This window comes from Carettochelys insculpta, chromosome 16 (assembly GCF_033958435.1).
Source record: "Carettochelys insculpta isolate YL-2023 chromosome 16, ASM3395843v1, whole genome shotgun sequence".
NCBI classification, from domain to species: domain Eukaryota; kingdom Metazoa; phylum Chordata; order Testudines; family Carettochelyidae; genus Carettochelys; species Carettochelys insculpta.
The window spans coordinates 1,721,283-1,733,649 of record NC_134152.1 but is presented as its reverse complement, the minus strand read 5'-3'; the positions used below and the strand labels follow the sequence as shown (position 1 = coordinate 1,733,649).

At 50.2% G+C, this 12,367-nt stretch overlaps 1 protein-coding gene across 2 annotated transcripts in view; it reads left to right on the top strand.

Moving 5' to 3' along the window:
• The window catches only part of LOC142021595 (ankyrin repeat and fibronectin type-III domain-containing protein 1-like), a 395,272-nt gene that overhangs the window by 270,271 nt on the left and 112,634 nt on the right, over nucleotides 1-12,367 (top strand). For both annotated transcript variants that reach the window (XM_075010621.1, XM_075010622.1), the window contains one exon: nucleotides 9,424-9,464. In XM_075010621.1, the coding sequence (XP_074866722.1) occupies nucleotides 9,424-9,464 (41 nt within the window). The remainder of the gene's footprint in view (nucleotides 1-9,423; nucleotides 9,465-12,367) is intronic.

The following is a 12,367-nucleotide window of genomic DNA, read 5'->3' as shown; positions in this document are numbered from 1 at the left end:
CCCTGTCACCAAAGGCCTGTGAAAACCCAGTACATGGAAGAATCAGAGATGCAAAGATGGTGAGGTGTAGAAAAGAGGCAGAAGGGTGGAGTGGGGAACCCCCAGGTGAAGGCCCACGACCCTGTAGATCACAAACCTTTGATGTAACATGACAGTAAAGGGATTTCTTTGGTAGGAAAGTGTTCTGCAGTCTCTCCCAGGCCTAGCAGTACAAATCAGGCCGATGCTTCTAGCAAGAGGGTTTTTTTCTTATTTCAAAAACAAAGTTACCCTGAGCCCATCAGGTCAATGCAGTTCAGAACCTCTGGTTCACTTCCACCAGGGTACCAGGAAGCAGTGAGGCCAACTTGACTGTGTGTGTGTGTGTCAGGTACCCTCTTTGCAGCTGGGTGACTGTTCAGTGTGAAGTCATGTGAGACTCAATCCCAGGACCTTCAGAACTGTGGTTGAGAAGAAGAAGGGCACGTCACACTGTGCAGGTTCACTTCCAAGCTCTACCCCCAAGAGAGACCAAGTTCTAAGACTGCTCTGGATCCTGGCCAAGGGGAGGATGAGTGAGCGATTGGTAGCAGAGCCAGCAAGGTGTGGATGTCCCCCTGCTTTAGGGGTACAGTCCTCCTCCTGTGAGACAGTGGGGTCAAGAAGGCAGCTGAGCATGGCTTTAATGGCAGGCTCTAGTTCGATGGAGGAGAGTGAAAAGCTGGATTTCTTCTCGGGTACATTTGAACTGCATCTGATGTAACATCAGATTTTTTCTTCGGCTTCTCAGGTATAGATAGTTCCATAAAGGGAATTTTGGACAAGCTGGTCAGGTTAGATTTGGTATCCTCATCCCTTCATGTAAGGTGGCCTGCAAGGAACCGAGAGGGGTAATGGGAAGGTTGAGCCAGGGACAGCTTGAACATCCGGTAAGGGCAAAGCTACGTTCCCATCAGTCACAAGCTGGGCAGATGAGTTTTATAGCCCAGTCTTTTATGAGATCCTCTCAGAGCATGGAACAATTCCCCCCTTTCCTCTGGGTCTCCTCTGTTTATAAAGAGACCAGTTTTTATGGGAATGACTTAGAAAACCATCTTCTGCAGCCACCGTTTGCCTGTTGGGGATTATTTTGGAGCATTTTTTAAATTGTACAAAGCATCCTGAGGCTCATTACTATAGGTGGAACCTCTCTAGTCTGGCACCCTCAGGACCTGACCGGTGTCAAACCAGAGAATTTGCCAAACCACAGGAGATCAATATTTTCTAGCAGCATTACCCACACTTCCGCTGCTGACTGCGCTCTTAGAAGACATTTGGGGTAAATTACAGCTAAATAACAGCACAGAACACTGAGATCCAGGACTGGTGGCTGTAAAAAATCTTTATGGGACTACGGGAAACTTGGCCATTCCCATGAGAAGTGGTCATCTGGGTAACTAAAATCATGCCAGACCAGAGAGGTTCAACCTATTGTTTATTCTCCTACTTCGGCCAGTGGCCAGAAGAGATAGTAGCGACTACTATGCACAATGGTAGCCTTTTGTAGAGCGAGAAGCACAACAGATTGGCTGTCTGCAATATCTGCGGTTTGCCTTGAAGCAGGGCTTCCAAAAACAAAAATAAAAACAACGCCAACTACCTCTCTGCTTCAGCCTGTGGATGTGCAATCTGTTTTGAAACCCTTGTAGAGCTTCTTCCCAGCTGTGCGTAGCTTTGGAATTCAGAGGCTTGAGGGCGTGGGAGTTGCTGGTGCTCAGCAGTTTGCCAGCTCTGAATGTGACTGTGTTACATGGCTGGTTTGGACGGCATCAGCCCTGCAGTGACATTAAAGCGATTTTCAAAAGCGCAGTTAGTGCCCTGGCTATTGCTCTTTGATGGAGAACAAAAAGCAACAAGGGTTTTTAGCTGCAGTTGTTTTAGCTTAGAAATATCCGGAATGGTGAGCCTGGTTTTCTTTTGTTCCTCAGGAAGATCTCGGGGGTGGAACTAGGCATTCAATGTGCAACAAAGATGTCCTTTGTCCAAAACATTATGGCTGATGTGGGGCAGAAGGAAAACAATGCTCTTACCTCCCACAATCACATCAGGACAGGAGCCCCCAGCTGTCTGTGCTGCCATCAGTCACGTTTGGAACCAGCTTCCCCTGCTGTCACGTTACGTCTCACCTGCACTAGAAGGGTGTACCTCTTTATCTATGCCGGTGTATCAAAAGCCGTTGGGTCCCCTAATGAGGATTCAGTTGTGTTGGCGTAAAGGTCCCTTTGCCGACACAGCTATTCCTGTGTGGGAAGGAGAATAAGGCGTTTCTGTAGCATTTTAACAATTACACCCTTAAGCTACATTGTTATACTGGTGCAAAAAAACTGTGGGTAGACCAGGCCTTCCTCTCCTCCTTTGCTGCTCTGTAGATGTTAGGTAATTTATGCACCATGGTGATCTGCAAAGCTGAGGCGGAGGCGGCGGCGGCAGCGGCGGCGGCGCGGCTGTGTAGGATTGGAAGACAGGATAGATAGGGTGAGCTTTCCCACAGCACAGTGTTCCTCACACCTTATTGGAGAGCTGGGAGATGGACTGTGGCCAGCTTCTGGAAAGCACCAATAACAGCACAGCATCACCACCTGCATCGTCCTGCTGGGGCACCAGGAGATAGCGCATGTGCAGAGTCTCCAGCTGCGGCACGTCCACATCTCACATTTGGTCTCCTGCTCCATGCTGGAGGGATTGATGGATGGGCTAGGCGGCTGCTCCTCGGTCCCCAGCGGCCCTTTCCACTGGGCTGAAACGCTGCTGTGTAGTGAGGAACCCTCTTCTCTATCTCTGGAGGCAGATGAGCTTTAGAGACAGATTTGAGCATCATCCAAAAATATATATATTTTAAAAACACACGCAGAACAATAGAACCGACTCCTCTCTGTTATTTCATATGGGGATTTAGCGTGTGCTTCCTAAGCCCTGAGTCATCAATGGAGTGAGCAAGCCGGGAGACAAGTGCCAGGCTTTGGTCCAGGGTGACTCATCCCAAGTGGTGAGGCACCAGGAGGTGGCGCTTGGATTGGGGAGGTGTTAATTTGACTCACTGTCGCCCCCCTCCATTGCTTCTCGCTTCCTCGCCTGGTCTCCAGTCTGCTTTGCAGGACTGGCAGGTCCCCAGAACCTCCGTGGCTTTGGGAGAGGCAGTCTGCTTCCTCCAGCATCACTCCTGTGCTGCACTTGGCTATGCCTTTGCACCCATCCTCACAGAAGGAAGGAAATCCAAAGGGTGGCAGATGGCCCAGTAATTATATATCTAAAATCTTCCCTAACTCCAAAGTTGTTTCACGCCCACCTGGGGGGTAGGAATCTTTCCCACCACGGGCAGCGAAGTGTCAAACCTGGGAAGCTTTGTTCCCCAGAGCTTCCTTGTCTTTTTCAGTCACTGGGCACAGGTTGAGTGTCGTAGAACTTAGAGGTAAACCAAGGAGGCCATCCCCCTACTGAGGGGAGGAATGGACCCTTCTGCATGTCGCTTAGGGCTTTGTCTAGCCAGCATTTACAAGTCCACTCCGCTCTGAATACAGTTCCAAACTTTCATAAATCTCACCATCAGGACTTTCTTCCTGACTAAATTTTCCCCATTTTTCTTTTCTTTGCCTTTTCCCCTGACACAGTGCAAGGCCACTGCAGTCTGTGTGGTGAGCTCCATCCCACTTGGCAGCATCCGGAGTCAAACGCATCTAAATTAAGTGTGCTGGTAAAAGTCCATGAGACAACCTTTTTAATACTTCCCATCAGTCCAAGCATTTGACCGGTCTGTCTCCTGGGCCGCCGTCTTCCATTACTGTTGTTCTGTGAGAAAATGGTGAGATGGATTCTTCGTAAGCCTGTCTGTTTATTGCTCCTGGTTCCATTGTGCACTTGGTAAATAGTAACAGTAGTGTTACCTTAGTCCTACGAAGCTCTTTCATCTATAGATTTCTAAGAGCTTTGCTAAGGAAACTTAGCATTAGCCCTATTTTAACCATGGGGAAACTGGGGAACAGAGAGAGGAAGTGATTTCTTTAGTGTTACACATCAGGCCAGTAGCAGAGCTGGGAATCCTGGTTCCTTGTCCAGGTGCAAGTCACTGGATCGCACGTCTAAAATCTGTTTCTTATTACGTGTGCTGTTATGTCACTAGGGATTGCAGATAGATCCTCTGGATCATAATTAGGAGGGCCCTGCATCTCTCGTTAGTTATGTTTTCTGTCAGATTCATCCCTCCCATCCAGTATGGCCATACGGCCACCGCTCTCCGTGTCTCTTCAGGAACAGCTGTTTGATCAGCTCATATTAACTCATTCCCTGAATGCTCTGAGGTGTAAATCATCTGGACTCATTGATCTCTACATATTCCTGCTTTGGTAAATATTCTGTTACCCACTTTTTAATCAGTTACTAAATGTACAAGGTGAACCTTTCCCCTTGATTTTCAAAAATTCTTATCCCTTATTTTTCTTATTGAAGATGGATTTTAAACGGGACAGACATGGGGCCCATGAACCTTCATTTTAGAAAAGTCGTCTCCCTTCAAAGGAGAGCTTAGCCACACTCAAAGGCACCAGGAGAGCTTAGCCACACTCAAAGGCACCAGGAACTCCAGGGTTTCTGCAACTGGCTGAAGTAGCTCTTTCAGCTGTGGCTTCTTTTACAAGAAGTGTTACTACCCTGGCAAGAGTGAGAAAGTGGACGTGCTGAATCGGCGATAGTACGGTTCTGTTGGTGTTGCAGCTGATGAATATAGTAGGAAGAAATGATGTTCCAAAAGACTGGTGGAGTCTCTGTTACCGCAGGACAGCAGTTCTGGTAAGGTCCTGTCCTATCCCAGTACCGTCAGTAAGACCCTCCCCATTGACTTCACAGGGGATTGGACTGGGCCCCTGACTGTGGCCTACGCATTCCCAGAAGTGTTGGAGTTCCCTGTGACATGGTCATTGGAAAGAGTCGTGGGAGCTGTGGACAGGTGAAGATGTGCTATGTCTGTCTTTGGCGGCCTGGGGCTGCGATCCAGGGCTGGAGCCCACGTGGCTGTGGCTGACATTGGGTAAGATAGTGTTAGTCTATATGCTATCAAAACAAAAAAGCACTCCGGTAGCACTTTAATGACTAGCAAAATAATTTATCAGGTGATGAGCTTTTGCGGGACAGACCCACTTCTTCAGACCGTAGCCGTACCAGACCAGACTCAATATTTAAGGCACAGAGAACCAAAACAGTAATCAAAGTTGACAAATCAGAAAAAAAATTATCAGGGTCAGCAAATCAGAGAGCAGAGGGGTGGGGCGGAGGAGTCAAGAATTAGATTAAGCCAGGTATGCCAAAGAGCCCCGATAATGTCCCAGAACATTTGCATCCCAGTTCAAACCACATGTTAATGTGTCGAATTTGAATATGAAAGAGAGTTCAGCAGCTTCTCTTTGTAAGGCAGACTGAAAATTCTTCTTCAATAAAACGCAGACTCTTAAGTCATTAACAGAATGGCCCACTCCATTAAAATGCTGACTAACTGGTTTGTGGATCAGGAATGTTTTGATGTCTGTTTTGTGCCCATTAACTCTTTGTCTGAGAGAGTTTGAAGTCTGTCCAATATACAAAGCATCTGGGCATTGTTGGCACAGGATGGCATATATGATGTTAGTTGAGGAGCATGAGACTGTGCCCATGATTCTGTGAATAACCTGGTTAGGTCCAGTGATGGTATCGCCAGAATAGATATGTGGACATTATCGGGGCTCTTTGGCATACTTGGCTTAATCTAATTCTTGACACCCCCCGCCACCTCTCTGCTCTCTGATTTGCTCACCTTGATAATTTTTTTTTTCTGACTTGTCAACTTTGATTACTGTTTTGGTTCTCTGTGCCTTAAATATTGAGTCTGTTCTGGAATGGCTATGGTCTGAAGAAGTGGGTCTGTCCCACGAAAGCTCATCTCCTAATAAATTATTTTGTTAGTCTTTAAAGTGCTACTTGACTGCTTTTTTGTCTTGGGTAAGATAGGTGTGCTTGTGCGAGCAGCTGTCTCTCCCTGGGAAGGTGATGCAGGCTGGCCAGCCTTTCTGAGGGAAGAAGAGGGTTTACAAGTACGAGCTGGTGGGGAAGGCTGGCAAGAAGGTGAAGGAGTTCTGCAGGTGTGGTTGGTAATGCGGTTACGAGTGAAGACTGGTGAAAGCCAGCTTCCCATTAGAAGGCCAGAATGGACAGTGGGATGCGCTCCCAGCTCTGAGGACTGGTCGTACCCGTACAGAGCACAGATTCCTGGACTTCGGACTGCTGCTTCTGTGGCTGCCAGGCCGCAGTGGTATTGTGATGTGTGCTGAGTTCTCACACTTCCCTCACCACGCTCGGTGTTGAGCACTTACATCTGCACGCTAAGCAGCGTGACTAACCTTTGTCCCGTGTAGCTCGTCCTTCGTCACGGAGTTAGATGGGACATTTGCCTAGGGGTGACCACTCCTCTGCCAGAGACCTGCGACGGGCTCTGTCAGGCCTGCCCTGTCTCCACTGGAGGCATCGGCCCTGTGAAATTCCCCATCCCAGGAAAATCCACTCTGACTGTGCCCTGACAGCCCAGGGGAGAACCAGCCAGCCTGTTTCCGAGGCTCGCCTGTCTTTGCTTCGGGGCAGAGCTGGGTGAGACTGGGACAGAGGAGGGGTGCCGCAGGGCTTACCTGAAGCCACGCCCTGGCCCCATGCACTGCAGCTAAGCCGTTACCTTTGAAGGTTGTTTTATTTCCTCTTTGTTCCAAGGTGCAGCTGTTTAGTTACTTGATTGTTCAGAGGCTGACACCATGTTCATGGCACAGACTTCCCTGCCCCAAGCTGGCAGCCAGAGATTGCCAAGTCAGGCAGGGAGTGGCCACAGCACCATGCTCAGCCCTATGGGCACCCTGTGGAGCGGCCCTACCGCCTGCGCTGTCCCGGAATGGGGACTGGTTGTGCCCCCTGGGAAGGAGCCTGCAGAAGGTGTGACAGTTGTGCGGCTCCAAGGCCCGTCCTGGGACCTGGCCTCCTTTGACTGTCTCGGACGTTCTCTCTGAGGTTGCTGCTGCACAGGAATGATTTATTGCTCAGCGTCTCTGGGGTGCACACCTCTGTAACAGTGGGCTTGGAAGCAGGAGTTTCACAAAGCAGGCCACGAGGAAGAGGCTGTCCAGGCAGCACAGTCATGCTGTCTGAGGGGGGTTTTGAACCCATTTTTGCGGGGCTCTGTCCAGACAAGCTTCGAACGACAGCTTGCTTGAAGCAGGGCAGGAACATGTCCCAGCTATAGGGGCCGGGTGCTGGGACAGGCACGGAGAGGCTCGGAAATCCTCCATGAAGGGCTAGTGTAGCCACTTGCCTTTCCTGAGGACAGCGCACCTGGGTGGTTGAGGCGAGGTGGCTGGGGGGCGATTAAGGCTCCAGTGATTAGTATTCTGCCTGGTTGCTTCTCACTGTTTTGGAGCTGGCCTTAGCTATTGCCTGGCAACCACAGTGTAAAAGTACAACACCAGCTCCGGAGTTCAAGCTGCTCCTTACACACACATGTCCTCTCCGGCTCTGCAGCCAGTCCGGAGCAGGTGGGCATACCCTCCCCACCAAGCCGTCCTCAGCTGCAGCCCTGCAAGGAGAGGAAGGAGAGCTGGGCAGTAAGAAAACAAGCAGCAGGAGCAGAGGTCAGGCAGTACAAGGAGGCGGAGGAGAGGATCTTAGCACGGGGACAACGGGCAGCCTTGCTGAAGCTCAGGTTTGGTCGGTCTGTCTGTCTGTCTGGCCCCCGTGACCTAGCACTGCACAAAAGGAATAGAGGCAGCCTCTGAAAGTCTGCTAGTTAGGCATGGCTCCGCTGGGTCTGCTCCCTCCTTTCCATCCATGTTCCTTTGCTGCTGGCCGCATCCCGTCTGGCCTCGCAAGTGCTGGAGGTCTGGCGTTTGCTGCAGCCTGGAGCGAGGTGTGCCCTGCTCTCCTGTCAGATCTCACGCAGGGCAGGTGCTCGTCCCCAGATGCTTCCCAGGCCTGAGGTTTTGCTCTGTTGTCAGGAATGGGCCCCAGAGCAGAGGAAGCGTGGGGCTGTCCTCACCTAGCTGGGGCTCTGGTGACATCTCCCTGGCTCCTTTCTCAGGAGTGAGAATGATGTGTCTGAACATACCTCTCCCCTCAGCCTTCAACCCCTGGAGTAGCCAGGAAAGGTTGGCTGAGCTGTGAAGGTGAACAGTGTATACATACTCACCGTAATCACACGCTCACTCACTGGCACAGCCACGTATGCGTCCACTCCTCTGGTGCGCACGCTCTCTCTCTGTCTCACATGCACTCTCATACCCTCTCTGGCACACACAAGCAGGGATTCGCAGGAGCTAGCTGAATGCACACCAAAACACACGGCCCTGCTAGCTGTGCAAATCCAAGCCCCTTTGGTTCTTCTGCTGAAGCTGAGTCTGGGTGGGACTTGCGTAAACTGCCTTAGAGCAGGTGGTTTGGGATTTTGTCGAACTTTTAATCACTGGTGGTGTTGGTGAAACCACATGAAACCATTGGATTACACTAGCACGTGGGAATGTCTCTGTGCACCAGACCACCTCTGCTCCTGGCGCTGGTGGAAGCATGCTGGGAGTTCGATACACTTCATCTGGTGCCAAGTACTGAGGGGTTGAGGCTGCAGTTTCAGGGCCCTGAGCTGAGCTCACACATGCTGTGTGACCTTGGCCAAGTCAATCACGTAACCGGAGCCATACTTACCACTGTGCAGCCTGGCACAGGAGTGCTGCCCCACCTCCTAGGCTAACAGCCATGAACCGTGTTGCGAGGTGTGCAGGGGGTGACCAGATAGGTGCTGAGGGAGGTCTGAATGCACTGTGGCCAAGCTGTATCCACCAACCATGGGCCAGGCGGCATTTCTGCTCATCTGAACACAGGGCTGGAGAACGCCCCACCTGCCTTCTGCGCAACCTGCTCATAGAGCATGCTGACAACAGTCGGCTCGACGCGCTAGCTTGGGGCATCACAGCCGCCTGTTCGTCCCCAGGGTTGGTGCTACTGAGGCAGTGGCAGTGCAGGCTACCCCCACCCAACCCCTGAGTGCTTGTAACCTGGCCTGGTGGGCTCACCTGTAGGCCTGGGAGGGTCTGTGTAGCCTGTTCACTCCTTGGCCTCCTCTGAGATTCCCTGCAGGTCAGGCAGCCAGCACAGCGGCTGAGGGCGACTGCTGCCACCTATTTGTGTCACACAGCCCATGGAGCCGCCGTCAGAGAGCCGTGATTTTTAGGGGCTCAAGGAGGAGCCTGGATTTGAACCCAGGGCATGGGAGTGAAGGGCCCCATGCTCCAGTCCCGTTCCTACATGCACTCATGAATGCCTTCTCTTGCTCTCTCTGCATGGCTTAGCTGTGCTTGGCAGACAGGTGAATGAAAGGTCCTGAAAGAAACACGTGTTTTTTGTTTTGTTTTCCAGAGCCTTGGGTCAGCAGACAAGAAGGACTTTAACCAGCCAAAGTAAGTGCCTGTGTGTTTGAGAGGGAGTCTGTGGACCTGAGTGGAACTTCTTCACTCTTGCAGCCCATTCTGGAACATTATGCTGTGTCTCCCTAAAATTAGCCCTGCTGCTGAATACGAACAGCTGCTGCAGTTACTTGTGCTCGGACAGCACTGCCAGTCACTTTGCTTCAGGGCATGTGCAAATCCAGGACGAGGTCAGAAATAATCAAGACTGCTCTGCCTGGCATCGGGGGCCGGGCTGGTGGTCTGTGGCCTCGGGAAGAGAGGGGTGCACAGCCGGTGTGTCCCACCTGTGGCTCCCCTGTCTCTGGAATTGCATTGAGCAGAATGTGGGTAGCCTGGGGCGTGACCGCATGTTGTAACTACCCGCTCTCCTAGCAGAGCTCTCCTTGCCAGTGTTTTGACACAAATGCTGACCCCTCGTTCCATCTGCTACAAGCCCTCACTGGCGAGGGTGACATCAGGGGATGAGGGCTCTCTGGAGCAAATATGTCAGTAGTCACAGACACAGGCGCTCCTAATGTTCCATCAGACCAGTGTAGGCAGTTGGCAGAGCAGTGTCTACATGGAGCACTGCTCTCACCCGGCATGCCCATGCCTGTCAGTCAGAGTGAATAAAGCCCGTACACCAATTTCAGCCTCCGGGCCTCTGAACGCAGTACAACCAAAGCCCTCGCCTGTGCGGAATCTGGCTGCTTATGCTAGACACGCAAGGACCCTCGATCTTGAAAGGTGCCCACAGAGCTGTGGGACATGAAGGGTTCCTGTTTCACACACAGCCCTGCCAATGTAATCCTTCCATAGGAGCAGCGTCTTAAGAACTGGAGAGCAGGCCTGGCGCATGGGCTTCCAGCACCCCTAGTGAGCTAAGACGTTGGCACGCGCCCCTTCCCCATTCAATGTAGAGAGAAATGAGAAGTCTGGAATGAAATTTTGCCTATGACATCACAGTCCCAGAAATCTGGTACATTTACTGTCTCGTTTCAATGCTCACTGCAAGCCATTTTAACAATTAACCCGAAAGGCAGCATTTTGGTCCTGATTGAACATTATTGCAGTTCAGGCGGAAAGGAGTGTGTGTGTTTGGTGCTGTTTGTTAACATTAGCAGTGAGGCGTCCAGCAATTAGGGCTTCGCTATTACTTTAACAGTAACAGTCTACAGTAAATACAGAATCTTACAAGTAGTTGTGATTCTTCTTTTACAATCCTGTTAAAACGTCTCACCAAAGTTTTGAAGTCTAACACCACACAAATTCTTTGTGGGCCCAGCGTCTTCAGGGTCAAGGCTCATAGCACGGCTGTACAGCTGTTGCAGGTTGCTGTCTGGCCTTCACAAAGTGGTGAGTAGCCCTGACTCAGCCGTGTGACTGGCCAAAACTGGGCTATTGAGAGTGACTGAACAGCCAGACCCCACGCTCAGGCAGCAAACCTTTTGAAGCTCTGCTGTGACACAGTTTAACTGTATTTACGTCCCCAGTGTGAAATGGATAATGTAACTCCACTTCTGATGTGACAGCGAGGCACTGTTTTACAAGTGGAATATTCAATACTTTTGTTTATAAGAGATTTTTTTTAAAAGTGTCTGTTTAATTTGGTGCCCTCGTGTGCAATTACGGTCTGGCCAGTCCTGCCGGAGAGGCACTTTACAGCATCCAGTCCTGAGTGAGCGGGAACCATTGCTGTGGCCCTGCGGCACTGTGGTGTTGAATGTTCATCATGTGTGTGTGCGTGGATAGTCTGTCATCACTGCTCTGACCTTTTTTTAACCTTCTGAACTTTTTCAACCTGCTAAAGCTGTGTGGTGCAGTATGTCTGGTGACAAAAAGGGTGGAAGCGAGCTGTACCTGTAGGGAACGGTAGCAGAATTTTCCTCTTCCAGGGGATGCAGTCTGGGAGAAATGTCTTCAAAAATAGAGTTGTTTTGCTATTTATTTCTCCTGGTTGCTTTCCAAAGAGCATCTCCAGAAGGTTCCTATTCAGCACTGTGTAGTGAGCACGAAACAACAGACTTTGCCACTGCCTTGTCTGCTTACTCTACGCACCAGAATACATGGGTTGGAAGTGCCAGTAGGATTCCACTCTTCATCCTGGCATGCCCAGCAGCAAGCATTGTTTGCAATTCCTGATGTGTGTTTGGTATATGTATGTGTACATTTCTTCCACCCATCCACCTACATGCCCTTCACTTGTCTATTGCCAAGACTGACAAAAACAGATGCTGATCATTAGGCTCCTAATTCCATAAAAATTGAACCTCTCTAATTCAGAACCCTCTCATCTCGCAACATCCATAATCCAGCATGACTTTAGTTAGCCAGACAACTACCTATCATGGGTGTGGCCAACTTTCCCATGGTCCTGTAAAGTTTGTTTACAGGCACCAGTCGTGGCTCACAGTGTTCTGTGCTGTTGTTTAGCTGTAATTTATCCCAAATGCCTTCTAAGAACCCAGTAAACAGTGAAAGTGTTGGTAACGTGCTAGAAAATATTGCCCTCCCATCGCCTGGCAAATTCTCTCATCTGGGGGTGCTGGAGGAGAGAGGTTCAACCTGTATTGAGAAACCTAAAGTACAGGAGCTCTCCATTCTCTGGCTTTGATGTGGGCATATGCTGATCATCTGTTTTTAAAAGTCAAAAATCAGAGAACTTACTTAGGTGCCAAAATCTCTCACAAGTTTCCAGAAGCTTTGAGGATCCATAGCCACGTTCTCTCCCTGCCCTAGGTGTAGTGGAGAAAATGAGCAACTGTAGCTCAGGACTTTGAATTGCATTTGTGGCATTGTAACAGAGAGGTACCCATGTTAATCTGTACTCTAGCCGTATAAAGCAGCAGAAGTGTAGCACTTCAGAGACTAACAAAATGATTTATTCAGTGATGAGCTTTCATGAGAAAAACCCA